This window comes from Eulemur rufifrons, chromosome 5, assembly GCF_041146395.1.
Source record: "Eulemur rufifrons isolate Redbay chromosome 5, OSU_ERuf_1, whole genome shotgun sequence".
In the NCBI taxonomy this organism is placed as follows: domain Eukaryota; kingdom Metazoa; phylum Chordata; class Mammalia; order Primates; family Lemuridae; genus Eulemur; species Eulemur rufifrons.
Window position 1 is genome coordinate 24,861,618 of NC_090987.1, and position 26,278 is coordinate 24,887,895.

At 35.4% G+C, this 26,278-nt stretch overlaps 1 protein-coding gene across 1 annotated transcript in view; it reads left to right on the forward strand.

Moving 5' to 3' along the window:
• RIT2 (Ras like without CAAX 2) overlaps positions 1-26,278 on the forward strand; it is a 293,109-nt gene that overhangs the window by 93,525 nt on the left and 173,306 nt on the right. Inside the window, exon 3 of the mRNA XM_069468039.1 lies at positions 13,934-14,007. Within this exon, the coding sequence (XP_069324140.1) occupies positions 13,934-14,007 (74 nt within the window). The remainder of the gene's footprint in view (positions 1-13,933; positions 14,008-26,278) is intronic.

Here is a 26,278-nt window from a genome sequence, read left to right on the forward strand (position 1 = left end):
TAAGAGGGAAAGGGGAAGAGAGAACAAGGAAAACAAAAAGATACACATCTCTTAGGACCTGCTGGTGGCACCTAACCATGTAGTGAGAACACATGCCAATCACATAGCCTCAGACTCAGCAGACATCTTTTACATTTGGTGCCTCAGAAGGGAAAGAAAAACTAAAGTGTGAATAATGAACTATAAAAATCAATCAATCAGAAGCTGTGTGTCCTTGTCTTCTGCTCTGGTGCATAGCTCTGAAACATCGGGTTGTTCCTACTGCGTGGTAGAAACATAAATGGAGACCAGATGTTTGAAGGTGACACATAGACTATAAATGAGAATTGCTGCTATGGGGAAGAGAAAACCAAATGTTGCATGGCGCAGAAGCCTAAAGCAGGAGGAGGGAATAGGAGCTAGGTCTGGGAGAAATCCTTTTCACAGAAATGACCAGGTTGCTGGGTGGCCAAACTCAAGCCATTTTTAAAGAACTGTGGTCAATTACTTCTCTAGGATAATTTCAAGGTGCCCCAAATTGGAGAGAACTTAGGCATGCATAGTGTACATAACCTCCAGTGAACACAGAGAAGTGAATTCTGACAGTACACACCTGAACCAGGTCTAAAATTAACTCTTTTTGCACCAGTCCAGCAGTGAAACTGCCATGCAACTACTGTGCATAGTACTCCATCTTCTTCCCAGAAATTCAAATACACATGACACAGGAATCCTCATATGATTCACATTTGAATCAAGGATTTTATTGAATATATCTGATTGGGAAAGCCTAGGTCACAAACCTGTAACCTCTATGCAAAGGAGGCTGAGAAAGTGAGTTGCTGCTTCTATCTCAATCACAGGGTATAGGGATCAAAAGATGCTGAGTGGCTACAAACTTCACAATTGTCCACTGCAATGATTTTTCCTGTCTTTTGTTAAACATGGTTTTAGGGAAGATTCAGCTCTCTGTTCAGCTCTATGTATCTGAGTATTAATTTAAGCTGGGAGTTATATATTTGGGAGTTACATATTCACTAAATTCTTTTAAGAAACAGCACAAATCTTCAAAGTAAACCTCACTCATTTGATTAGTTTTTAGAAAACAGCAGGTGTAACACAATAAGAGCAGCTTTTGATGTCTAGCAGTCCTATTTTAGTCTCCCAACGAACTCCTACTAATTTTGTGATTGTAAAGTTTAATACCTCTCTCTTTTTTCATATTTAAAATGGACATATTGACATATACTTCACAATGCATTGTGCAAATTATCAAAACTTGAGCAGAGTGCTAGACACAATATGAGAAGAAAGTAAACTGAATTTATTGACCACTTACTATGTGCCCATCAGAATGTTAGAGAATGCATATGCAAAGATGATTAAGGCATGATTCATGCTTTCAAATAGCTAAGACTAAGACAAATAATCAGAACAAAATGGTTAAGGTGCTTTAAGAGAGCCATGTGCAAGGTGTTGTAGAAGTACAAGAGCAGGTGTAACAGTTTCTGACTGGGCAAGTGCAGAAAGGCTTGGTAGGGAAGTGTGCTGGTTGCTTTTGTGTATCAACCTGACTGGGCCATGAGGTGCCTAAACCTTTGGTCCAACAGTATCCTGGGTGGGTCTGTGAGGATGTTTCTGTATGAGATTAACATTTTAATATGTAGCCTGAGTAAAGCAGGTTGACTTCCCCAAAGTGGATGTCCCCCATCCAATAAATTGAAGACCTAAATAGAGAAAAAAAGCTGAAAAAGAGGAAACTCCTTTTGCCAGACAGCTTGTGCCAGGTCTTCGGTCCTCCCCTGCCTTTGTACTGGAACTTACACCATTAGTTCTCCTGGTTCTCAGGCCTTCAGATTCAAACTGGAACTGTACCATTGGCCCTCCTGGGTCTCCAGCCTCCATAACTGCATGAGCCAAATTCCTATAATAAATCTTTGTCTCTCTTTATATATAAATATAGAAGGCCTGATATATGTATATACATATTATATCTATCTATATCTATCTCTCTCTCTCTATATATATATATATTTCCTACTATTTCTGTTTCTCTAGAGAACCTAATACAGGAAGTAAACTATGAAATAATTACTTGAAGGGTAGTAGGAGTTTGCAACATAAATAGGCATGTCATTGACTTGTATTTTAAATTTTTATTTCATCTCCTCTAATCAAAAAGGCCACAGATGACTGCAAAATAATATCCTATATTTACATTTTTAGTCTATGGAGATAAGAATCAATCCTCTCTCTCTAGATCTGCCTTAGCTAATGCAGTAGCCATGAGCCACGTGGCTGGTTGTGTACTTGACGTGTGACTCAGCCCAAATTGATACGTTCTCTAAGCAATTTGAAATACATAGTGTCTTTTAAAAACTTTGTAAAAGAAAAATAATGTAAGATATCTCTTCAATATTTTCTTACATAGCTTATAGAGATTCAAATGATATTTTGGATAAATTGAGTTAGATAACATATATTAAAATTAATTTAGTCCATTTCCTTTTATTGTTTTACTATAGCTACCTGAAAATTGCATATGTGGCTCATATTTGATTTCTGTTGGCCAGTGCTGCTATAGGTCCTGGACCGGTAGCGTGGGTGCGACTTAGGTTATTAGAAATACAGAATCCCAGCCCCAGTCCCAGACTGAACCACAATCTGCATTTTAACAAGATCTTCAGGAAATTTGTATGTACAAGAAAGTTTGTAAAGCCCTACTCTAGCCAATTATCCCCCCCCCCCCCCCCACACACACACACACACCTTTCTTCCTCCATCTGTAGAGGGAGTTTTATTTCTGCAGCCCTTAGAGAAGCTGACAAATTAAGGATTGCCCAACTGTACAAAGTCCAGCCTAGAATTCCACGTATTATGTTCCTCTGTGTCAAATTTATTTTTGGTGTAAACATGGGGTTCAGTTGTTAAAACTCCATACTCAGCAAGCTTGGGCATTAAAAAAACAATTGTTATCAATTTTGAGAAGGAAACAAAACGAACCATTTTCTCCTATGCAAGCAATGCTCTTCAGCAGGCTGCAGCGGGGTCCATTCTGGTTTTCAGGTGTACATAAAGCCCCTGCTGCTCCTTTGTTCACTTGCCCTCTCCCAGTCTCTGCCCCTAGAACTATTCGCAGTGTTGTCCTCCCTTTCCACTCCCTTTATCATCCCTGCTGATCATCCCCTCAGGCCCTGCTTTCTGCTTTCTCTTGTGACAGCTAATTTTGTGCAAAAGTAATCTCAGGGTAAGGTGTTTGTGGTTGATAATAGCTTAATATTTTACTTCTCCTGTAGTTTTATTGCATTTTAATAGGGAGTTCCTGGAAATAAAATGGCTTATCTTAACCAGAGGGTATGAAAGAGAAGAGGCAAAATTTGGGACATCATGCCAGGCCAATGAGAAAGATATTTTGGACAGAAAGGTCCTTTGACATCATTCCAATTTCCATCCCTATAGCCCATATTCATCAGCATTGGCAGAAACATATTTTATTGAATATGAGGACTAAATATCTAGAAGTTGTCATTATGTGAGATAAAATTAATATAGATTAGAGGAAAAAGAGAAAATAGTAAAAATTAGTTAAGTCATGGGTTAATGTTGTGCAAATATTGTGCTGTCATAAAAATAGGAACAATTAGAGAAAATGGATATTTTCTCCTTTTCTTACAGTTGAGTAATTTGTAGCATTCCTTTTTTAAAACTTTTAAAAAAAGTGCAATACAAACAAGTATGCAACACAATCATTTATCACAAACTATCCCTCAAAAATGTCTATCCTGATTAAAAAAGTATTTGCAATAAATATAGCTTAGTTTGAATGCTTATTTTGGAATTTTATGTAAGTGGAAACATACAACATGTATTCTTTTTTATTGAAAGATAATATTTGTACATATTTGGGGTTATATGTGATATTTTGTTCAATGTATAATGATCAAGTATAATGACCAAGTTTAGGTTTTTAGGGTATCCATCACCTCGAGTATTTATCATTTCTTATTTCTGGTTTCTTTAACTCAATATTATGTTTCTAAGATTGAACTATGTTTTTATTTGCTGCACTTTTTAGTTTCATAATAAAAATAATCTACTGTATAAGTAGACTAGAGTTGATTTATACATTTTACTACTGATGAACTCTGAGTTGTTTCTAGTTTACGGATAGTACCAATAATGCTGATATAGATATCCTCATTCATGTCTTTTGTTCACTTGTATAATTGTGCATGTGCATGTATTCCTTATGAGTGAAATTGTTTGTAATAAGATGTTCTAGTAAGTTTTTGTTATGTAACAAATTGCCACAAAATCTGAATGGTAACAATAGTAACATCTATTTGTCCCTCACACACCTGCAAATGAGTTGGACTGTTCTGATTTTTGCTTCAGACTGGCATCTATGTTGCTTTTGAAACCAGTGGGTTTCCCGGGAATATTCTTCTCATGACAATGGAAGAATCAAAACAGCCTGAGCCACACTGCACATACATATTTCACACTCACATCTGCTCACATTACATCCATTAGCATTTCATTAAGCAAGTCACATGGTCAAGACTAAAATCAAAGAGCAGGGAAGTATACTACACCCACCATGAGGCCATGACTCAGGTGTAGACATGTAACATTAATTTAGAGACAAACTGGGACAGATAATTCAGCCTACTATATAGGTTATGTGTATGACCAGTTTTAGTTGATAGTCCCAAACAGTTTTCTAAACTGGTTGCACCATTTTACACTCCATATGTAGTGGAAGTTCTCATAGCTCCACAAACTCACCACTACTTGATATTGTCAGTCTTTTAAAATTGTCGTTCTGTTAGGTGAACATTTGCACCATAGTATCATTTTAATTTGTTTTCTACTGGTTGTTAATAAGGTTATATAGCTTTTAGTTTATTTGCTAAAACAATAATTTACTATTTTTAGTTTATTACTAAAAATAAACAGCTTTTAGTTGTTATTACTAAAAAACCAACCAAACAATAAAACACTAACAACCTTCAATCTCTTGCCTGCTTTTCATTGAAGAAGGTTGCCTCTTTTTGAATGATGTGTAGGGATGCTTTACATATTCTGGATATGAGCCTTGTGTTGCTACACACACTTTATTCAACAATATGGCTCATATTTTCATTCCCTTAATATTCCTTTGATCAACAAATTTTTTGTTTCAATGTAGTCCAATTTTTATAAATGCATTTCAAGTTTTCAATATTTTACTTTATGGAGTTTTATATTAGTTTTCAAGAAGGCTTACCACTCCAAGTCATGAAGGCATTCTTCTACAGTGTCTTCTACAAACTTTATTGCTTTGCTTTCATATTTATATTTATAATCTAGCTAGAACTTATTGTGTATATTATGAGGCAGCAGTCACATTCCAATATTTTCAATATCCAGTTGACAGTTTTATTTATTGAAAAAATTTTTCCCCACCCCTCAGAAATGCCAACTGGCATCTAAAAAAAGGATTCATTAATGTGGGGGTTCTCTGTTCTGGTTATTTTTCTATCAATGCGCCAATATCACAGTCTTAACTGCTGTAGATTGACAGCGTGTCTTGATAAATAGTAGTTTGTTGTTGTTTTTTGAGATTGTCTCAACTATTCTTGGCCCTTTTTATGTCCACATAAATTTGGGATCAGCTGGTAAATCTCTGCCCCACCCCCAAATCTGTTTAATATGCACTTATAGATCACTTAGGGGAAAATTGATATCATTACAATATTGAATCTTTCAATCCATAAATACGGCATATACTTCCACTTATTTAGATGATCTTAAATTTTTCTCATATCTTACAGCTTTATATGTAGAAGTCTTGCAAAACTCTTGCAAGGATTATTCTTTGAGATTTGGCATTTTTGATATTATGATAACACCATTAAATAATTTAATTTCCTCTTTGTTTCTTATACAAAGAAATAAAGTTGACTTTTCTATACTGATATTTTTGACCAGAAAACTTACTGAATTCATTTATTTAATCTAATTTTCATATAGGTTCTTTGACTTTTCTACATAAACAACAGTTTTCATGAATACTGATGTTTTTGCCTTGCTAAACTTTTTTTTTCACACCAAGAATTTTTGTTGCCTAACTGACCAGGTAAGAATCACCCAGCATAAAGTGAGTAAAATCATTGATACTGAGTACTTGTATCCAATCTCAGAGAGAATAATTTTAATATTTTTCCACTAATCATTGTGTTTGTTTTAGGTTTCATTTAGACATCTACTATTAAAATATCTCAGAGCAGTGATATTGGGGATCTCCTGGGCAGCAGGGGGAGGCTGGCTGGTATTATCTACCCTAGAAAGATCTGTTTATATGTCTAGGGGAAAGATCTGAATTGCTGTGTAACTCAGATATCATCTCAGAGCCCCTATCCCGCACAGACCTAAGTAAACTGCACTCACTCTCAATATTATAGTGTGGGGGAAAAAAATCCAAGCTCTGCCTCATAATTCCTGTGAATTTCCAGGGCTTATGTTCTTGTGGCACCCTTGTCTTTAGCTTTTATTTATATAGTAGGAACAGGTGTTCTTCTTTATCCTGAATTATTCCACAAGCTCAGTTCAGCCAGTTTTCCAAACCTCCTACAAGCCAACAAGCATATAGACTCAACAAGCATATAAACATTCAGTGAATGTTTAAGTTCAAAGCAAGGGTTACATCAGAACTCAGACAACTTCCTTTCTCTCTTCCTGGCAGAATTCTTCCAGTCTTCCTTCTTTCCAAACTCTGTTTTCTGTCCCAACCCTTGAAGGAGTTGCCTCAGTTCAATATCAGTTCCTCTGTGTGTCCTCTACTGTCTCCTTCAATAAGCACCTTTCAATGCACTTCTAATGTAGCATTCATTAAAATACAGTGCAATTGCCTTTTGATTTTATGTATTCCCCCAAGATTATAAATTCTGTGTGGGTAGAAACTACCTGTCTTTTTCAACAGTATAGACTCTGTGGCCATCAGATTGTGCAGCACCTGTTACATACTCAAATATATATTGAATTAATTATTGATTGATATATTAATACATACATTAGATTTGTATCAGTGCTGATTCGTCATGATTTAACTTTTGGTCCAGAAAAAATGTCCAGAATGCTATACTTCAGAGTACTTCTACCATATACACACATGCACATGGGCACACACACATACACAAAACTGAGATGATTCATTTAAGTACTCTTTTGAGAAAGACCTTATAAATATATTATTTGAGTCTTTGTATTATTTATTGCCTTGAAAATATTTGGGTCAATAATTAATATCTTGGAGATGTATGCTAGCTTAGGGTTATAGAAAAATAGCTTCATTGTAATACCAATTGTATATTTCAGATTTGGGGGTAAACCATAGAAGACATATTCAATTATCTTAAGATATCTTAAAGCCATCTAGTGAAAATTCAACAATAACTTTCTGACATTTGTTCTCAGTTATATATTTTGTTGGTCTTAAATTACCCAAATTTTATATTTATAAGTAAAATATTTTAAAATAATTTAATGTATATGTTTATTCTAGAAAGGAATTAAAATAGTTACTTTGGGGGAAATTATCCAGAACACCTTTACACCATTTGAATTAATCACAACTTTTTATTTTTGGTTATTAATGCAAATGTATCTTGCCAAATTCTCTCTTTTTTTTTTTTTTTTTTTGAGACAGAGTCTCACTCTGTTGCCCGGGCTAGGGTGCCATGGCGTCAGCCTAGCTCACAGCAACCTCAAACTCCTGGGCTTAAGTGATCCTACTGCCTCAGCCTCCCAAGTAGCTGGGATTACAGGCATGCGCCACCATGCCCAGCTAATTTTTTCTATATATATTTTGGCCAGATAATTTCTTTCTATTTTTAGTAGAGACAGGGTCTCGCTCTTGCTCAGGCAGGTCTTGAACTCCTGACCTCAAACGATCCTCCCGCCTCGGCCTCCCAGAGTGCTAGGATTACAGGCGTGAGCCACCGCATCCAGCCTTGCCAAATTCTTTATGATTCGCTTGTTAGGAAAAAAGTATTTCCACATGGATAAATATAAACAGCAGAAATGATTTAGTTTTAGTTTAGTTTCATGGCTAATTTGAAGCAATGCTAAATAAAAATCACAACATAATATACTTTGAGTTTGAATTGTGCTTTCTTTTTCCCAAAGCACTAATCATATGTGCTACCTATGTTAATGCACATAGAACTCCTAGAGAACTCCTTTGACTAGCATGCACTATTATCTTCATCTTACAAATGAGGTTAAGTGGCTGGCCAGTCCTAACATAGATATTTAGTAATAGATTTGAGGCTTTAATATAGGCCTTCAGTGATTTCTTCTTGTAAAATTCTACTGGAGAGCAAGAGAGGGGAAGACATCTCCTAATTAGGGAAAACAACAGTCTCCAATTAAACATTAGTATTTTGAGATGAATTTGAAGGTGGTAGATGCCTCTAAGAATGTGGCCCCAGTATGCTTTTCTGTGCAAACAATATATCAGGCAGCTGCTGAGGTTTCTGCCTGATAAAGCTTTGTGTACATTCGGTCTCTTGCTTGGGGAAGATAAATAAGCTCACTTCAGGGTTGGGTCTATAGGCAGATGATTGAAATTCAGGGAGGTGTTTATATGCATTCAAGAGAGTATTTCTGACAGTGCATTTCTGCATGGGTGGTCTCAAAGGGAGTGGATGAATGGAAATAGAAAGATTGTTTATAGGGAGGAAATGAAAAGGATTAGTTTCTATGGAGGCCAGGCAGGTGACCTAGATTCCCCACAATGGAATGTGTATTCTGATAGACACTTTTTTCAAAAGAGTAAAAAAAACCTTGGATAGAGGGCCTGGCTTTAGTTTCCAGCCAATTCTCATCCAAGCTCTTTGAAGGGGTTTTCTGATCCCAAGAGAAGCTTTTATTTGACACACGTTTCATGTGCTGGGTTTATCTGGCACTCAGACAATCACACAGAGCAGTTCTCGCCTAGATTACTCAGCTTGCCCCTGGCCTCAGCAGGCTCTGCTTTGGGCTTTTGAGTTTAAATAAACAAACATGAAATCTGAAAGACTCATTTGTGATCCTTGGGTCACAGAGCCCCGTTCAGAGTAACTATTCTTATTTGCCTATAAAATTGAAAAACAACCCTATGCATCTTCAAAAAATAGCAAGTAATTCCACAAGATTTCTTTTGTGAGAAGAAGATCAGTGAATGTACAAAGAGCAGTGGAATAGAAAATAGAAAAATGGTATGGTTGACCATATACAGAATGGATTTAGAATGGCTGGCAGTTGCTAAAACCATACTAGCTAGAATACTCTGCAATTCATACTTAACATAATTTCAGCCTTTTAGAGCACAATCATAAGGAATAGATTTCCTTGAAGGTAGAATCTATGCCCTATAAATTTTGGAATCTTAACATCCCACTGTGTATATGTGTTTATATATGTGTTTCCCACCATGACTGTACAAACTCCTTGAGAGTAGAGACAATGATTGTGTGTGCTCTGTGTGTGTGTGCTCTGTGTGTGTGTGTGTGTCTTCATATCTCCAGCAGCTAGCAAAAAACCAATTTGTGAGAGGTACTCAGCAGTACAAATTGAAAAAGTACCTCCTGTGGCTGTCATTACTGCTTACTAAATCAAAGGTTTTTGAAGATAATTCATTTGTTTATTTGTGGCTCAAAATCAACCATATGAATAATTACTGACTTGTGCCAAAATCCAATGATAATCTAAAAGCTTTTCACAGTGGTTCGGTTTGTGCTTTGCTTGTACTATAAATGAAGCATAAAACAAAATACAGCTTGCAGCCAGACTCCAGGAATTTGTGAATTTCAGGATGTAGAATAGCACTGGCATGCATAAGAACATAAATTAGTGTAATGAAAGAAGACTCTCAGAGCTCTATACAGAGCCTCAGCCCCAGATATCTACCTATTCATTGTCTTCATTTGAATGAGCTACAGGCATGGCAAAGTCAACACTTCCAAAATCATACTTGTGGTCATCCTTCTGTCTTCCCTCTCTAAGGAAATGTCATAACTATCTGCCTAACTGCAAATGACAGAAATCTGAGAGCTTCTCTTTTACCTTTCTCCTTCTTTGTTTCCATGTATAATTAATCATTATATGCAATAGTTTCTACCTTCTAAACCTCTTGCAAATCTGCCAGTTTTCCTCCAACCCTAGCACCATTATCCTAGTAAAGACACCACTATATTTCACCTGAATTAAGAAATATCTATTTAATCCTCTTTTCTTGCCTCTAGGCTTCCACCTCACAATTCACTCACCACATGTCAGCCGGAGTGAGCATTCCAACATGTACAGTTGATGATGGAATTATTACAGAGTCCAGATTTCTTAATAACAATGGACATATTTACCCTTTTTAAAATATTTATTACATACAAGGCAGTCTTTTGGGTCACTTCTTCATATTATCTCATTGTATTCTCTGGACAACTCCGTAAGTGAAATACAAATATTTTTGTTCTTTTTTTAAAATGTGAAATCTACATCTTAGAGAGATCAAGTGATTTTCCTAAAATAAGACTGACAGTAGTGGTGGAGCCAGGATTTAAACCCAAGCAGTCTGACTTCAGATGCCTCACTCAAAAACATGATTTTTTTGAATGTATTCATAAGTTAGTTTGATTTACCTCTTAAATTTAATCAACATCTCTTCTTTAAACTCTAGGATTTAACCACACTGAAATTGTCTAAATTTGTTGTTGACAAATAGAATTTGTTGTTAACATCTGGAATTATGGCTTTAATTTTTTCTTTCCTCTCTTGCTTCCCTTCTTCCTAACTCCTACTCAAATTTGGTGCTACTTCTTCCAGAAAGCATTTATTCACCTTCCAGGTATAAGTAAAAAGTAATACTGAAATCATACAAATTTTCTTTTCTAATCACAATGGAGTGAAACTAGAAATCAACAGGAAAAGGAAAGCTAAATGATTTACAAATATGTGGAAATTAAACAACACATTCTCAAATACTGAATGGGTTAGATAAGAAATCACAAGGGAAATTAGAAAATACTTAGAGATGAATGAAAATGAAAACATATCATCCCAAAACTTATAGGATTCAGCAATAGCAATGCTAAAAGGGAAATCTGTAGCTGTAGATGCTGAAAAGAAGGAAGATCTTGAATTGCTGAAGGTGATGTTCAGCAAGATGGCAGGATAGGAGATCTCCCACTCATATTCCCCACAGCAACAATAATTTGGAAGCCAACCACATATGGCTTTGTGGGAGCTTGATGGTAGTTTTGGGATCTGGCTTGAAAGTTGAGAAACCTCAGTAGAGGCCAAGACTGAGGATGGCAGTTTCAAGAAGGCAGCCTGAGACAAGGTGGCAACATCACTGACTATGTTTTGACCTACAGACCCAGAAACAGCCCTGTCCCCCTATGGACTCAGCTACAGTCCTGTTTGGCCTTCATCCTGCCATCAGTATCATGTGCCGAGGTACCTGGGAAGAATCATGCCCATTTGTATCTCAGGCGATAGGCCCACTGACCTTGGCCCTGGACCATAATGCAGTCCATGACCTGGTTCCTGCTACTCTCAGCCATGGACCATGAAAAGCTCTGCCTTCCCAGGGACCTCCTGGGAGACACACCTGTGTATGCTCCTAGAGGCAGGTCCACTGACCGGGGTCCCACAGCAGACCCTGAAACAACTGTATAACTTGGCACCAGTCCCTCTCAGCCATAGAACAAGAGTGGCCCTTCCTGCCCCAGAATCTGGTGAGAGGCACCCCAGTCCGTGTTCCCAGATGGAGGCCTGCCAACCTCAATACAACTGTGGGTCATGAAGCAGCCTTGTAATTCAGCTCGAGCCTCTCTCAACTGGGGTCAGGGAGCAGTTCTGCCTGCCCAGGGACCAGCAGGAGACGCATGTGTCTGTGGCACCTGGAGGGCAGACGATGAGGAAAGGATAGTTTCTTCAGTAAGTGATGCTGGGAAAACTGGACATCTATATGCAAAAGAATGAAATTGAACTCATCTTAAACCATACACAAAAATTAACTTGAAATAGATTTAAGAAAAACACTGCTTTAGAACAATAATGCTAAAATCATGTAAAAAAAATCTGTTTTCCTACAGTGTTAGATTTCATATGTCACCTTCAGTTATTTATGCTTTTCATCTTATTAAGAATTCGCTACTCAGGAGGAGGGACTATAGCTACTTGGGGTGTCCCTCATTTTTTCTTCCATCTGGAAAAATCCTACTCACCCTATAAGCCACTCAAACACTAATCTCTCTTTAAAGTTTTGAACTGCCTTCCCCACTAGATAGAATTTGTCATTTTCTCCTGATCTCTTAACAACTTGAACATATTTTATGTACATATTATATTATATTCTTGATCTTTGCATGTATGTTGCCTTTCACTAGAATATAGGCTCAATACAACCTCTGAATCCGAGAGTCTAGTCACCAAAACCTCTGAAAGAAAAGAAATAGAAGTGGCTAATCAATTGTAGCACAGCAAGTGTGTTTATGACTTCCTAGTCTCCTCCTGAGAGAAATAACAACTGCAAATAAAACTATGTTTCTCTGTTCAAGAACTTGAAGAAAATTGATGCCGCTGGGTAGAAATGTAAAATGTGCAAGTCATTCTATTGTCAAGGCAAACACTTAGCTGGGTGAGCATCACATATCAAAATATACAAGTCAAATGAAAGCTAAAGAGATATTCAAATCTAATAGACTCCATGAGTTTGGGGCCAGAAAATTCTATTTTATTGGCCACAGCTTTCTTATGAGAATACACCAGATCCAACATTTCTATGGGACCATCTAGCTCCCCAAAGTTCCACTAGTTAAAAACACAAACTCTTAAGATTCTGCTCATCCCAAACCATAAAATTCTTCTCACTCAGCTTTATCCCTTCTTGATTCTCACTGTCCTTATTCCTCCCTGATCCTAAGCTTGGGGAAGACATATTCCTCAAATTAAATACTTCGAAATGTTGTACAGCAGTACAATTAGGGATTATGTTAATACCTCGATTTTTATTCATCCTCAATGCCAATCATTACAATCTACCACTCAGAGTTCTTTATCTCTTTTACGTTTCCTTCTCCGGTTCCTCCCTTCTTTCTTATCTGCTCTGTGCCATGTCTTACCAGTGTCTCATTAGCTGATCTCTCTGTTATTGCTTCTTAGCTTCTTACTGTCTTAGTCCATTTTCTGTTGCTTATAAACCTTGATTAATTTATTCCTAAGTATTTTATTCTTTTTGATACTGTAAGTGGAGCTGATTTCCTATTTTTTTTGGTTTGCTTATTGCTAGTTTACAGAAATGCATCTGGTTGATTTTTGATTATTGATTTTATATCCTTCAACTTTGCTGAATTCATTTAGGTTTTGCATGTGGGGGTATGGGGGAAGGAATCTTTAGGGTTTCTGCACATAAGATCATTTTATCTGTGGACGAAGAGAATTTTACTCCTTTTACAATTTGAATGATTTTATTTTTTTTCTTGTCTAATTGATCTGGCTGTAAGTTCCCATACTATATTAAATGAAAGAGGAGAGAATGAACATCCTTATCCTGTTCATGATCTTCTAGAAGATGCTTTTAGTCTTTTACAGTTATATAATAATATTAGGATGCAGTTTTGTGGCACATGATTAGGAAAGAACTAATACATTTGTTCTATAGTTTTTCTTTTCATAACATCACTAGAGCACCTTGGATCATTAAACTCTCCTGATGAAAGAGAAATATACCTGGCTACACTTTAAGCAGAAACTCCTCTTACTATATTTTTCTGGATTAAATACTTCTCAATCTATATATATGTTACTTGAGTATCATATCTCTTACTTTGTAGCTTATTTAGAAATTCTTCTTTGTTATGAACTCTAAAAATAAATCATTCCTTTTCTATTGAATATATTTAAATGGATTTTGCCTTGTGTTTTTCAGAAGATGCTTATAAGACCCAGGTTAGGATTGACAACGAGCCAGCTTATTTGGACATCTTGGACACTGCTGGCCAGGTAGGTGATTTTTTTTTAAATCTCTCAGATCTTTGAGACCACTTTATGTTTTAACCTCACCTCAAATGCATTTACCACAAAAGAGAAGATAAGGTTAACTATTCAAACAGAAGAAGGACGAATTTGTGATAGCAATCAAGAATTAAATATGAAAGACATTGATATAAAAATGTGACCCATTACTCATTATCAGCCAGAATATGTCAAAATTTTCTCAATTTTCTAAATATAAAAGGGTACACGTAGGTGTCATATTGCCAGTGAAATTATAAAATTAGTGAAATACTTGATTTTTCTTCCTTAGATATGCAAAACCTCTGTCCTAGACCCTAATATAACAAAGATTTTTATTAGAAAATTTTAAGTGAATATAAAAAGTAAAGTCTGCTTAGCAAATATGTTCATGGAACCAAGGCTAAGGAGACAGTTCCATGAAATAAGTGACATAACCAAGATTTAGCATGATCTGATACATTAGTTTGCAAACCTGCAGGAAAGGAGAAGGAAGAACAGGAGGAAGAGCAGGAGGAGGAGAAGCAGCAATATTTTTTTTGTCATATAACAATTAAGATAGAACTAAAACACTACACAACAATTATAAGTAAGTTGTGAGGAAAGGTATCACCGCTAAAACATTTCAAAGTCTTTACTGTATTTAAAAGAAGAGTAGATATCTTATTTAACTTCATACTTTTAAAATAATCATGTTAAAATATAAACTCATATATTAAATGCCAGACACAAACCATATAACTTAAAAACAACAGAAGGGAAAGGAAGTAACAAATAAAAAATTAATATAATAAAAGGTAGAAAAGAAAGAATATTAAACAAAGAAAGCACACAGTAAAAAGACAGAATTATATATATATATATATACACACACATATATATATATATATATAAATATCAGGAATCAGAATAAATGGAAATGAATCTGTCCTTGGAATAGGCAAATATTTTCAGTGTCATATTGAATAAAAGAATAACAGTAACTTATATGTTGTTTAAAAGAGACATAAGAATACATGAAGGTAACAAATCAAAGGATTTTTTAAAATGTAGGCAAAAAGTAAAGCAGGTATACCTGTATTACTATCAGAAATAGATTTTATGCAAAAAGTATTACTAAGGTGTAAAAGTGCCAGGTTGTAATAAAAAAGCATGAAAATATTTTCAAATGCTAATCTGCAATATTCAAGGCAAATGAAGAGAACTGTAAAGAAAAATTTATAAATCTATAATCATATGCAGTGAAAATTTTTAATGCACCTCTGTCAGCAAATGTTGGATCAAATAGTAGCACAATTGTAAGAGATTTGAAAATACATTTAACTTAAATAGAATGCTACAATCAATACAAGAGTAGGCATTCTTTTCACATGCATATGTTGTTTATGATTTTTTATTGATTTATATTCTAATTGCAAAGACTGTGGTCTGGAGGATATTGATTGTTTGATGTATGTAGAATTTTACTTTGTGACTTAAAATGTGATAAATTTTTATAAAGTGTTTAAGCTGGTGGTTACCTCTTAGGGGAAAAGGGGAGAAATTGGGAAACGGGAGAGATACAAAGTGGATTTCAACTAGACATGTAATGATTTATGGTTTATTAAAGTTCCAATTAAATGTAGGAAATTATTAATGGTTGAAAACCTAGGGCACAGGTATAGAGATCTTAATTATATATCATTTTCCTTTGTACTTAAAGATTTTCATAATTCAAACGTTTACATTGTTTGATGTAACTACTTAAAAATAACTGCATTAATTGGAATATTGGTAGCATACAAGCTGCAGGAAGTAGGTGAGCACCTTCTATGAGGTATATGAAGACAGCTTGAAATCTATGTATTAACAAATTCATTTGTTTTCAGGGATATTTGGACAATGAACATATGGGGTGGGGAACTGTTGAAGCAAATGGGAAAATTATTTCAACTATTTGAAAGTGCTGTCTTGTCTAAGGGGAAGTATGCTTGTTTATCAGGGGAACTAGAGGCCTAACTGGAAAAACACTGAGTAAGTTAAATTTTACTCAGTATAATAGGGGGTTTGCAACAAACCAAAAAAGGCTGCTTTGGGAAATACAAAGCTGCAGATGGGAAATACTCAACTGGAATTATTCTCTGGTACAAAGTGAAATCCTTCATTGGTTGCATATTCACTCAGTCTACAGTATTTACATGAACTTACCTGGTTCCAATTATGGTGCTAGTGGAATGGTGAATAGCCAGCATAGTTCTCCTTCCCACTGATGTAGGCTCGACCATCTCACTGTTTAGGCCTATGGAACGTAGACAGATGAGACAATCTATCGGTTCTGGGCCAAGGTCTTTAGAGGCACTAAGTGTACTTCTGCTATTTCCCAAGTGAAGAGCATGCTGCCGGAAGCGGCTGGTTCCTGGAGAATGAGAAAACCTGTGGGGCAGACCTAAATCCAACCCAATGAAAGGAGTAAAGCCCAGCCCATGCAAGCCTTAAGCAGATCTGCTCCAGCTGCTACACAGACTTGCAAACTAGAAGAATCACGAACACTAGTTGCTTTAAGACTCCAAGTTTGAGGTGGTTTGGCAAGCTGCATTACTACAGCAATAGCTGATTAATATAGCATATTAGAGGAGCATTTTTTATTTCAGTACAGCTAGATTTGGAGAATATTATCTGTTTGTGGGTGAAGTGGTGAGTGATGAGGGATAAATCTAAGAGTGAGATTCTAATATCTGGTATTCCTGAGAAACTTGCAAACACATGATTAAAAAGATAAAGCTATTAAATTTGCATACCATTAAATATTTTTCAAAGCTCATCTCAACTGCAGCCAAACATAGTCAGAAGTACATCAGGCTAAACAGATGGTGATGTGTTGGCTTCAAACTATTATTAAGCCCTCACATGCAGGAAGTGGTCTATACAGTTGAGTTAACAGAACTTATGTCCCTGTAGGGAACAGGAGAGAACACTATTGAAATACTTATAATAGTATCACCTTGTTTTATTCTGGTACTATTACTTTTCAACATATGTTGAAATTTACTGTCCTTACAACAAACCCAGGAGGTAGACAGGAAAGCTATTATTAAGGTCACCATCTAGAATTTGAATAATATGTTATAAAAATAAGTGAGATGGTGGTTTCTTGGTGGCAATATTGGAGACCAAGTCCCAGTGTGTTTTATGTTTGTACTTGTAGGGGAGAAAAAGTAATATATTTTCCTCACCCGTTGCAAGGCTCATAGCTGACACACTTATATCAAAACACAAATTAACAATAGAAAAACATAACAAATTTATTTAAACAAAGTTTTATATTATATGAGAGCTTTCCAAAATGAAGACCCAAAGACCCATTAGGTTTGACAAAGAATGAACAGTCGTGCCAAGTATGATTGGACAAAAAAAAAAAGGTATTAACCTAATGGTAATAAACTGAGGGGAACTTAGCAATGCCTGTTTGTTCAGATTCTTTGTGACTTCTCTATGCAACATGTCTTCCCTTTGGATCCTCAAAAGAGAGAGAGTGGGAGAACTTTAGAGAGATCTTTCTGCTTTGGTCATTTTCAAGGTGATATATTTTGAGGTAGTATGTCCTGTACCTCGTCATGCTTACACAAAACCTTGGAATGCCACAGTAGTCCCTTGAAAAAACAGTTGGGCATCATCAAATCTCAGACTATAAAGGACTGTTACCCTAAATATTCTTTCAGTTTTTCAATTATTTTTCAGTGCTCAATTCTCCCACTAAATGATTATTAAATTTATGTTTAACCTCTTCCATCGGTCAGGAATTCTATTTCTGGAAGCAAACAAACACAGTCTTCAGAAAACTTTAGTTATTAGAATTGATATTTTTGCAATGGGCTGAAAATTTCTTCTGTATAGTGTCTATTAGTCCCAGAGGTATCCCTTGAAAAAAATTATATTACTCATTTTATAAATGGAAAATTTGAGGTTATGTGATTTATGTAAGGCTAAATTATTGAGCCAGTTGTGACTAGAATCCATTCACATTCCCACTCAAGCTCTTTCTTATTTCACTTCTCTTAAGGAATCCATTAGTGTGTACCGAGGATGGCCACAGGTCAAGAAAAGGCAGAATAGAATAAAAGTGAGTCTCTGCCTTCAAAATGCTTGAGGTTAAAAATAGCAGCAAATTATGAGGAGGACTATGGTAGAAATATACACATGGTAATAATGGGTTGTCTCTGATACCTGAAGTATCTAAATCAAAAATAGAAGAGATTTTAAAAAATAATTATAAGTGTGTTTCAGTGAAACTCTAACCAAATATACACAGTAAGCTTAATTTAATTATAAATGTATTGAATCATCCTCATCCTTATTATAAATGATAAACACAATTCTCCAAACACCCAGGATTCTTCTTTTTGACATACTAATATATCCATTCATTGAAATTTCCTAGACCTACGCATTGCCCCAAATCTGGCTACTGCATGGATTAAAGCATTATGGAACAGTAAGAGACATAGTTGCAATTTGTTATTTGGTTTAGCCCCTGACCAATTCTGCAGCCAAAGCAAATCCCTTAGCCAATCTACACCTAATTTACTCATCTGTGAAATGAGAGAATTAGACTTGATCTCTAAAGTGTCTTCAAGATTTAAAACCCTGTGATTTTTCTGAATTATTACTAGCTTGAATTTCATATAATTTTTCTCTTAAATCTCAAATAGCTTTTTAGCCACAAACCTTTTTTTTTTCTTTTTATTTGATTTTTTTTCCCCCCGGTTTGTGGCTTATCCTTACAGGGAGTACTTTAGGACATGATCCCTTCTTCAGGAATCTCTCATTCCACAAGTGGTTGTGGATATTTTAGGGTCCAAAATAATAAAACTTGAGCTATAGTTTTTTTCAAAACTGGACATAAAGTTCTGAGATAATCAAGAGGTCCTATTAGAGGGATATTTAGTTTAGCTCCTCTGTAATTATGTCCTAGTGTCAATGCACATGTCCAATCTCTTCAGTCAGTTTTTATTGCATTTTGATAGGTTTGATTATTTGACAGACGCTGATTAATTTACTAAGAGGCAATATTAGCAATGTCACATCAAAATCAAAATGCACAAAAAAGTGGGCTTTAGGAATGTTCCAAATCTTCAATTTGCCAAGAGTTTTCTTCAGTTAGATGCATTGTCACTAGGATGGTGACACTAAGGAAGTGGAGAGATTACTACTTTCTTTCTACTTCCTCCAATGTCTTTTGCCTCGCTGCTGCCTACCCAATACCAGAGTCCTACAGGTCTCCTACAACTGTAATCTTAAAATGTGTATTCCTTTTATATACCTTTCACATTCCTCCATGCAGGTATCACCCAGTCCATCTAGAAGAAAGACACATTTTCAGAAACATTCTAACTCTGGGAATAAGGCTTTATCTGAAGGGCTTGCCGTATAGTGAGAAATATGTGAGGGAAAAGTAAAATAATTTTGTTTTTTAAAATAGCCAGATATTGAAGTATAAGCTTTGCCATTAAGAGAATCAACAAAGGCCAATCCAGCTCTAAATATGAGAAGACAGAGTCTGTTTATAGATATACTCAAATCCTGAATTGATAGAGCTTGATAATAGCCTTTGACCTTGAGAAAATGGGCCAATGTCATGGTGTTCCATTGTATTGGATCTGAGATGCTTGAAAACAATTCACTATTAATATTATTGCAAATTTGATGAGCATACATCCTGATTTTCCAAGGATTCTTTGCTGGTACCTGCTGTACAGAAATTAATGCTTGTTAATTTTTTTTATCACTGCATTTCACTCAACAGTGTTTCAGTTTAAATGATAACTTATATAGTCATCCAAACTACAAACTGCTAGCACTTCTTCAGCACACTGGCCCTAAAAGATGCTTATAAAACTGCCTGTGATTTCAATATAAAAGCTGGGTATAGTGGCATGCACCTGTAGCCCCAGCTACTCAGGAGGCTGAGGTGGGAGGATCGCTTGATCCCAGGAGTTCCTGGCTACAGTGAGCTATGATCATGCCACTGCACTCCAGCCTGAGCAACAGAGTAAGATGCCATCTCAAAAAAAATAAACAAATAAATAAATAAATATACAAATCAAGAAAGTAACCCACTATACTCAACAAAACCAGAAACCAAATAAAAATGATTTTTGATAGCCAAAACAAGTGTCAAAAAAAAAAAATAAAAACCATGTATAATTTATGAACTCTCTCATAACAAAGGATGGTCTCATTCTGAGTCTATTTCATATTAGGGTCTGATGTAACATGGTAGTTACCTATTTTTTTTTTTTTAGTTTACGATTTTTAGAACCAAAATTTCAGAAGTGGGTTTCTAAGGCTCAAATATTTTAATGGTAAAATAAACTTACAACTTATAATTTAAGAAGAGAAAATGATTTTAAAATACAAGATGAAACACAGCAGATATTTTCGAAGTATATAAATCTGTGACCATTGGCTATAAAAGCAAAGCATTTCTACACTTAGGTGCAATAATGATATCCATAATAACATCATTAAACTATCAAGGTATTATAAATTACCATTCATATTTTCTGCTAACAAAGACAAATAATAGTGTGTAAATTAAAAAAAAAAACTTCTACAAGATGACTATTTTTAAAGCATGTTTTAAGGGTAAATATTTCTACCAGCTCATGCGGAAAAAATTAGCTAGATCATGAACTGTAAAAGGTTTACAAAAGATTTAGAGATGTCAATCACAATGTTCTTAGTAATTCAGGTATTTAAGAGGCAACTATGAGATTATATATATATTAGATATACATATATATCTGTACTGTCTGTATATGTGTATCTCACATTCTCAACATGATTAGTAGAACATGCATAGGTTTACAATCCTGGAATAATTGTTCCATATTGATACAAAAGAAATAAAATCACCACAGTTCCTGGCCTTGAAGAACTTACACTATTACTTTTGCACATGTTAAGAAAGATTTTAGACTCAAAACTGAAGAAAGAAATGTCAAATTTCATTACCATATATTTTATCATATAACCTCTCTAAGATTTCTCTCATAAATAGTGAATGTCTTTATCAAAATATGCTTTAAGCATCTAATTACTCATCAGTGTGATATGTAGAACATTAAGACTTATATTTATCATTTATATTTTTAGCTGAAACTTGGCAATTTCAAGACTAAACCTGCCAAATTTTTAAAAACTGATTTATACTTGGCATAAAAGTACTACATAAAATGACTACCAAGATTCTCTAAAGTATGCTTTTGATAGAAACAGCTGAAAAACAGAATGCCAATGATCTCATCATTCTTTTCTCAGCTTACTGGCTGCCATTAATTCAAAGCATTTCCTTCGGTATTCCCATTTTTGTGGTGGACAATGCCAGAGCTTTGCATCCTATAATTACCCCTGGGCCACTGTGCACACAGAACTGTCACTAAGAATAGTCCTCAGCAGAAACTCTGCAGATAATCTATAAATATTTCTACTTAATATCCATATAAATTACTGTAATTATGAATATAAAAAATTAGAAGGAGCTTTAGAGGTTACATATTTCAGTTCCCTCAAATTATAAATAAAGACACTGGGGCTCAGAGGGGGTAAGCAGCTTATCCAAGGTCACAAGGCTTCTATATGACAAATCTGGAGTAGTCCTAGCATGCCCATGAGTCATTCCTGAAATCTTACAGTGATATGGCTCGATCACTTCTTATAAAGGCTACCTCTGTAAAAATGAAGAATACTGGACTGTCTGTGAGTGGTAGTGCTTGCTATTCATGTATTATGTTTTTGCCAATGTCCACAATATTATGATTAAAAGAGACATAGTTGGAAACCAATACAGAATATTGGCAAAAGCTCACAATGGTAAAATCATGAAAGAATCTGAAAAAACCGAGAATGCCATTAGTATAATACAAAGGTCTGTTTATCAACATATCTTTGTCTTTCTTTACATCCTTTAAAATATTTTGCACAAAGAGCTTTTATCTTACCTAATTCTAAACATTAGGGGTATTTTTTTGTGGTTTTTTCCTTGAGTTACATTGTCTATATATTGATCAGTTAGGAAAAAAATTAGTTTATATAAATGAATAATAATATTGCATTCTATTTGGCATCTATATCAATTATCAGCTTAGCAAGAACAATAGGTTTAGCCCATACCACTTGCTGTAACTCCAGTACAGTTATGTGATGAAGGAGGGAGGGACACAGTTAAAAATGAGTACTCAACAAAAATAAATGAGACATATAGATCATATGACCTGATTTTTTCACATCTGACATAAATAGGATTTGTAGCATTAGGTTATACAAAATTTTTTATTGTTTCTTTGATTACCCATTTTTAAAATAAGGGGGTTAGATTAGATCTTATTTAAAACATTTTGTGCTGTAACATTCTATCATTCTGAAAAGCAGATTGTCCATTCATTTAACAGAATTAGTCTGTATTGGACACTGATTACACTCTCTGAACAGTACTGATAGCTATGAGAGATTCAAACAAATTTGAAAAATACTCCCTTCAAGAAATTTGCAACTTACTAGTAGAGGCAAGATGTGCTGGTTGGTTAAGAGAAAATGTCCTTAATGTGTCACTATGATCACTCTCAATTAAGGAAGGAAAATCAACTATTTTTGCTCAGGCAAATGATAATCAGACCAGGATAAATCAAGAGGATAAATCTCCCAACACACTGTTAATATTACTGAGGAAGTATATTTATACACAAAACCTCCAATATGTTACATAGTCTGTTAAAATAAAAACATGTGGATAATAATACCTACCATCACAGACTTTCTAGAAATAGGACATTTTGATGACAAAACCAAAGATATTATAAAAACTTTTCCTTTAATTTCTTTTTTCTTCCTTCATGAATATAGCAATACTATGATTTTGAAACTTATTTTTGTGTTCTCTTTGGGGGGATAGTCACAGAGTGAGAGGGAGTCTGGGTGTGTTTGGAGCCTCCGGTGTATCTGGAAAGCTATGAGGGTTCAGGACAGGACTCAGAGGAAAAGAAACAGAAAACTGGCTTCTCAAAACGAATTCAAGGCTTAAAGAAAAAGTTTGATGCTTCTTTCTGGATCATACTTCTGCTCTTTATAATCTGGGTCAGCAAAATGAGAACATACGGTGATAAGAGGAAAAAGCCTTATCTACAACTAAGGACATGAATTTGGGAGGAATGACCTACAGCCCCTAGCAAAGGTAGACGACAAGATCCAGTAAAAAAACTCCTGAGTGGAAAAAACAAAATCCTTATAAGTTGTCAAAAGACAAAATTACAAATTTAGTTTGAAGATCTAATTGGCTTTTATTTGTGATTCTGGAACAGGGCAATGCCTCATTCTATAAAACAGAATGAGTGTTTCCATGAGCTGAGCAGAGGAGACTGGCTTTATGGGAAGAAAAGGGCTGAAGAAAGCAGAAAAAGGGAAAGCAGACTGTTTGCTTCAGAGTTATTTTCTTTATAAAATTAAAACACAGGGAACTTTCATATCTTACTAGTTCAAGTGCCTAAGCCTTTCTTATTGGTTGCCGTGAATCTCTGTTTATTTGTATGTTTTGTAAAACTGGCCCATTCAGAGTTCAGATGAACTATATGGCACCTACATTTTTGTTTGGTTCGGTCTTCTGGGACTCAGTGTAAATGGCCTCCCATAATTTTGTGTGTGTGTGTGAGTGTGTGTGTGTGTGTGTGTGTGTGTGTTGATGGGGTCTTGCTATGTTGCCCAGGTTGGTCTGGAACTCCTGGGCTTAAGTGATCCTCCCACCCAGGCCTCCCAAAGTACTGGGATTATAGGTGTGAGCCACTGTGCCCTGCCTCCCTTAATTTTAACATACCACATACTTCATAGCTAATAAATCAAAATTTAAATAGATCAATTAGTTTCTTTCATAAAATTAAAAAACTCTTTAAACAAGGGATTATGTCTTCTTTTATGTCACTGTCCATGTCTGGTGTCTTGTTAGCTATATTGTAGGTGTTTCTTAATTATGTAGGCTCTCCAATCAATTAGGGAAGAAAATAATATATCCTGGGTTTTTCTGGTTCAAGACTTCTGGTGAACTTATTTTCTAGTAAACCTATTCTTCTTTTCAAGAATCTTCAAAGGCCCTGGAAAACAGGTGTGTTACATTTCATTTGATAATCAGAAAAAGATGGAGTTGGGGGGGGGCAAACTTCTCCATTTGAAATCAGTTCTGCAATTAGGCAGCAGAGCTGCTTTAAATGCTCTCATTCAAGAAACTTGGGTTATTCCGTGGACAAACTACAGGTAAATAGCATGCCGATAATGAGCAACTGGAGACAAACTGTGACCAAAAGAGTCGGTAAGTATATTGCCCCAGAGCCATTAAGTGCCTTATAAGTAAGTATGAAAATTCTTCTAATCAATAGCATTTGATGAGGAGCCACTTTATGTAGGATTATCCAGAGACTATTTGTTAGGTTTATTTGTATACTAGCATCTTCTGAATTCTTTTTAAAGCAAATGAAAATGATAATGAATATCACATTCAGAGACTTCTCACAGTAATACCGGGTTTATGTTACAATGACAGTTGGAAGCTAAAAGATGAGTCCACCCACTAGGCTAATAAGTATCGTTGGTATCCCTAAGAAATCAAAAGACATGTTTTTCCTGCCAAGATCCTACGCCAAAAATTTTGCACCCTGCTTTCTACTTTGAAGCAAATCTTTTTGACTCTCAACAGCTCTTCAGATAAACACACTTTCATTTCCTAAACATAATGCTTCTAGGAGTGGCTCTGGCAGTTATATATATTATCCAAAAATGCTTTTCTCTCATCTTGAATCAATTCAAGTTCCAAATGAAAGTCAAAATATCTAATGGAAATTCAAAATGCATTTTTATCAATAATGTTTTTAATGGGCTTATAAACCGAGTCCCTCAAATAATAAAAGATAGCTTTAAAACCATTTTAAATGGGTTTCCTCTTGCCATTTTTTTTTTTTGTATCTTCCTACTATAATACAGGGAAGCCCCATTTACAGTAAATTGTAAAGTGCTATTAGTTTTCTTTGCAGATATCCAACTTTGATTTCAAAATCAAGTTGCTATGCTGGGAAACCCAAAGTGCTTCCTGGTAGAATGAGTCACTATTTTATACTAGGCAGATTTCATGTATAAGTATTGTAGAGGTCTGCTTTTATAGCTACCGATACTTTCACCCCTGAACATTTCTCTCATTTTTTTCTCATATCGAAAATTCAGAGAAAAGATGTTGAGTTATGGAACAATAAGAAACTAGGCAAGATACAGGTGAGATGATCATTTTTGTCTAAAAAGCTATAATGAATTAAATCCTGCCAAACATCATCTTCTCATTAAACTACAGAAAGTCAGTGGAACCAATATATTTACAGAAACTCTAGGGACAGTGCTATGTAAGATGCGTATCATCTCTCCTCTCTGAGAGAATACCATTTGGGGAGGCTGTTCTACTAATTGGTGTCAAAATGTCAGATGACTTCATTTTAGTCGTTGTGGTGGTTAAAGAAGAATTATTGCTTCTTTCACTTTGTGGCTCTGGTGAGACCATAGACAATATAGCCTATACAGTTACATACCTGGTGGCTAAAGGGATATGATTATAAAATGTAACTATGGGGTCAAGTCACTCATGACGGGGTCACACATCTTCACAATAGATCAATGTGATCATGCCACCACTGCACAACTGTTCTCTTGACTTGGTCTTAGGTGCCCTTTCTACTCTTACCTTGATCTTGCGCTCTAGTTACAGTTAGGAGAAATGTGTGGTTACAGTTGGGAGTCAGTTAGCAGAAGATAGTATTAGAATAATCCTGGCTTAGCTAAGTCTTGATAAGAACTTGCAGAATGAGTGTAATCATATCAGGAATTCAGCATTCCTGTTTTGAACCTGAGTTGATACGTCCAGTAATAGGTTGACCAGCTGATTTTCCAAAACCCCGTGTCTGGAGTGATTGATAACAACTTTAATAATATTTCTAACCAGATACTCATTAAACTTTGAGAGAAGAAAAGGCAGTATAAGTTAAATCACTTCACACAGGCTTTTACAGTAGAGGATTAAGGTAAATGCTAGCTGGGTGTAGAGCGGCTATAATATTTATTATTTTCCATTTTTTATTCTTTTTTGTATGAACCCTATAAACCAGAATGACTTAAACTAATCCCCAGAGCTATACCCTCTGTTCTTCCCGTGAATAATATTGTCTTGAAATATGGCACCACATGTTTAATCCTACAA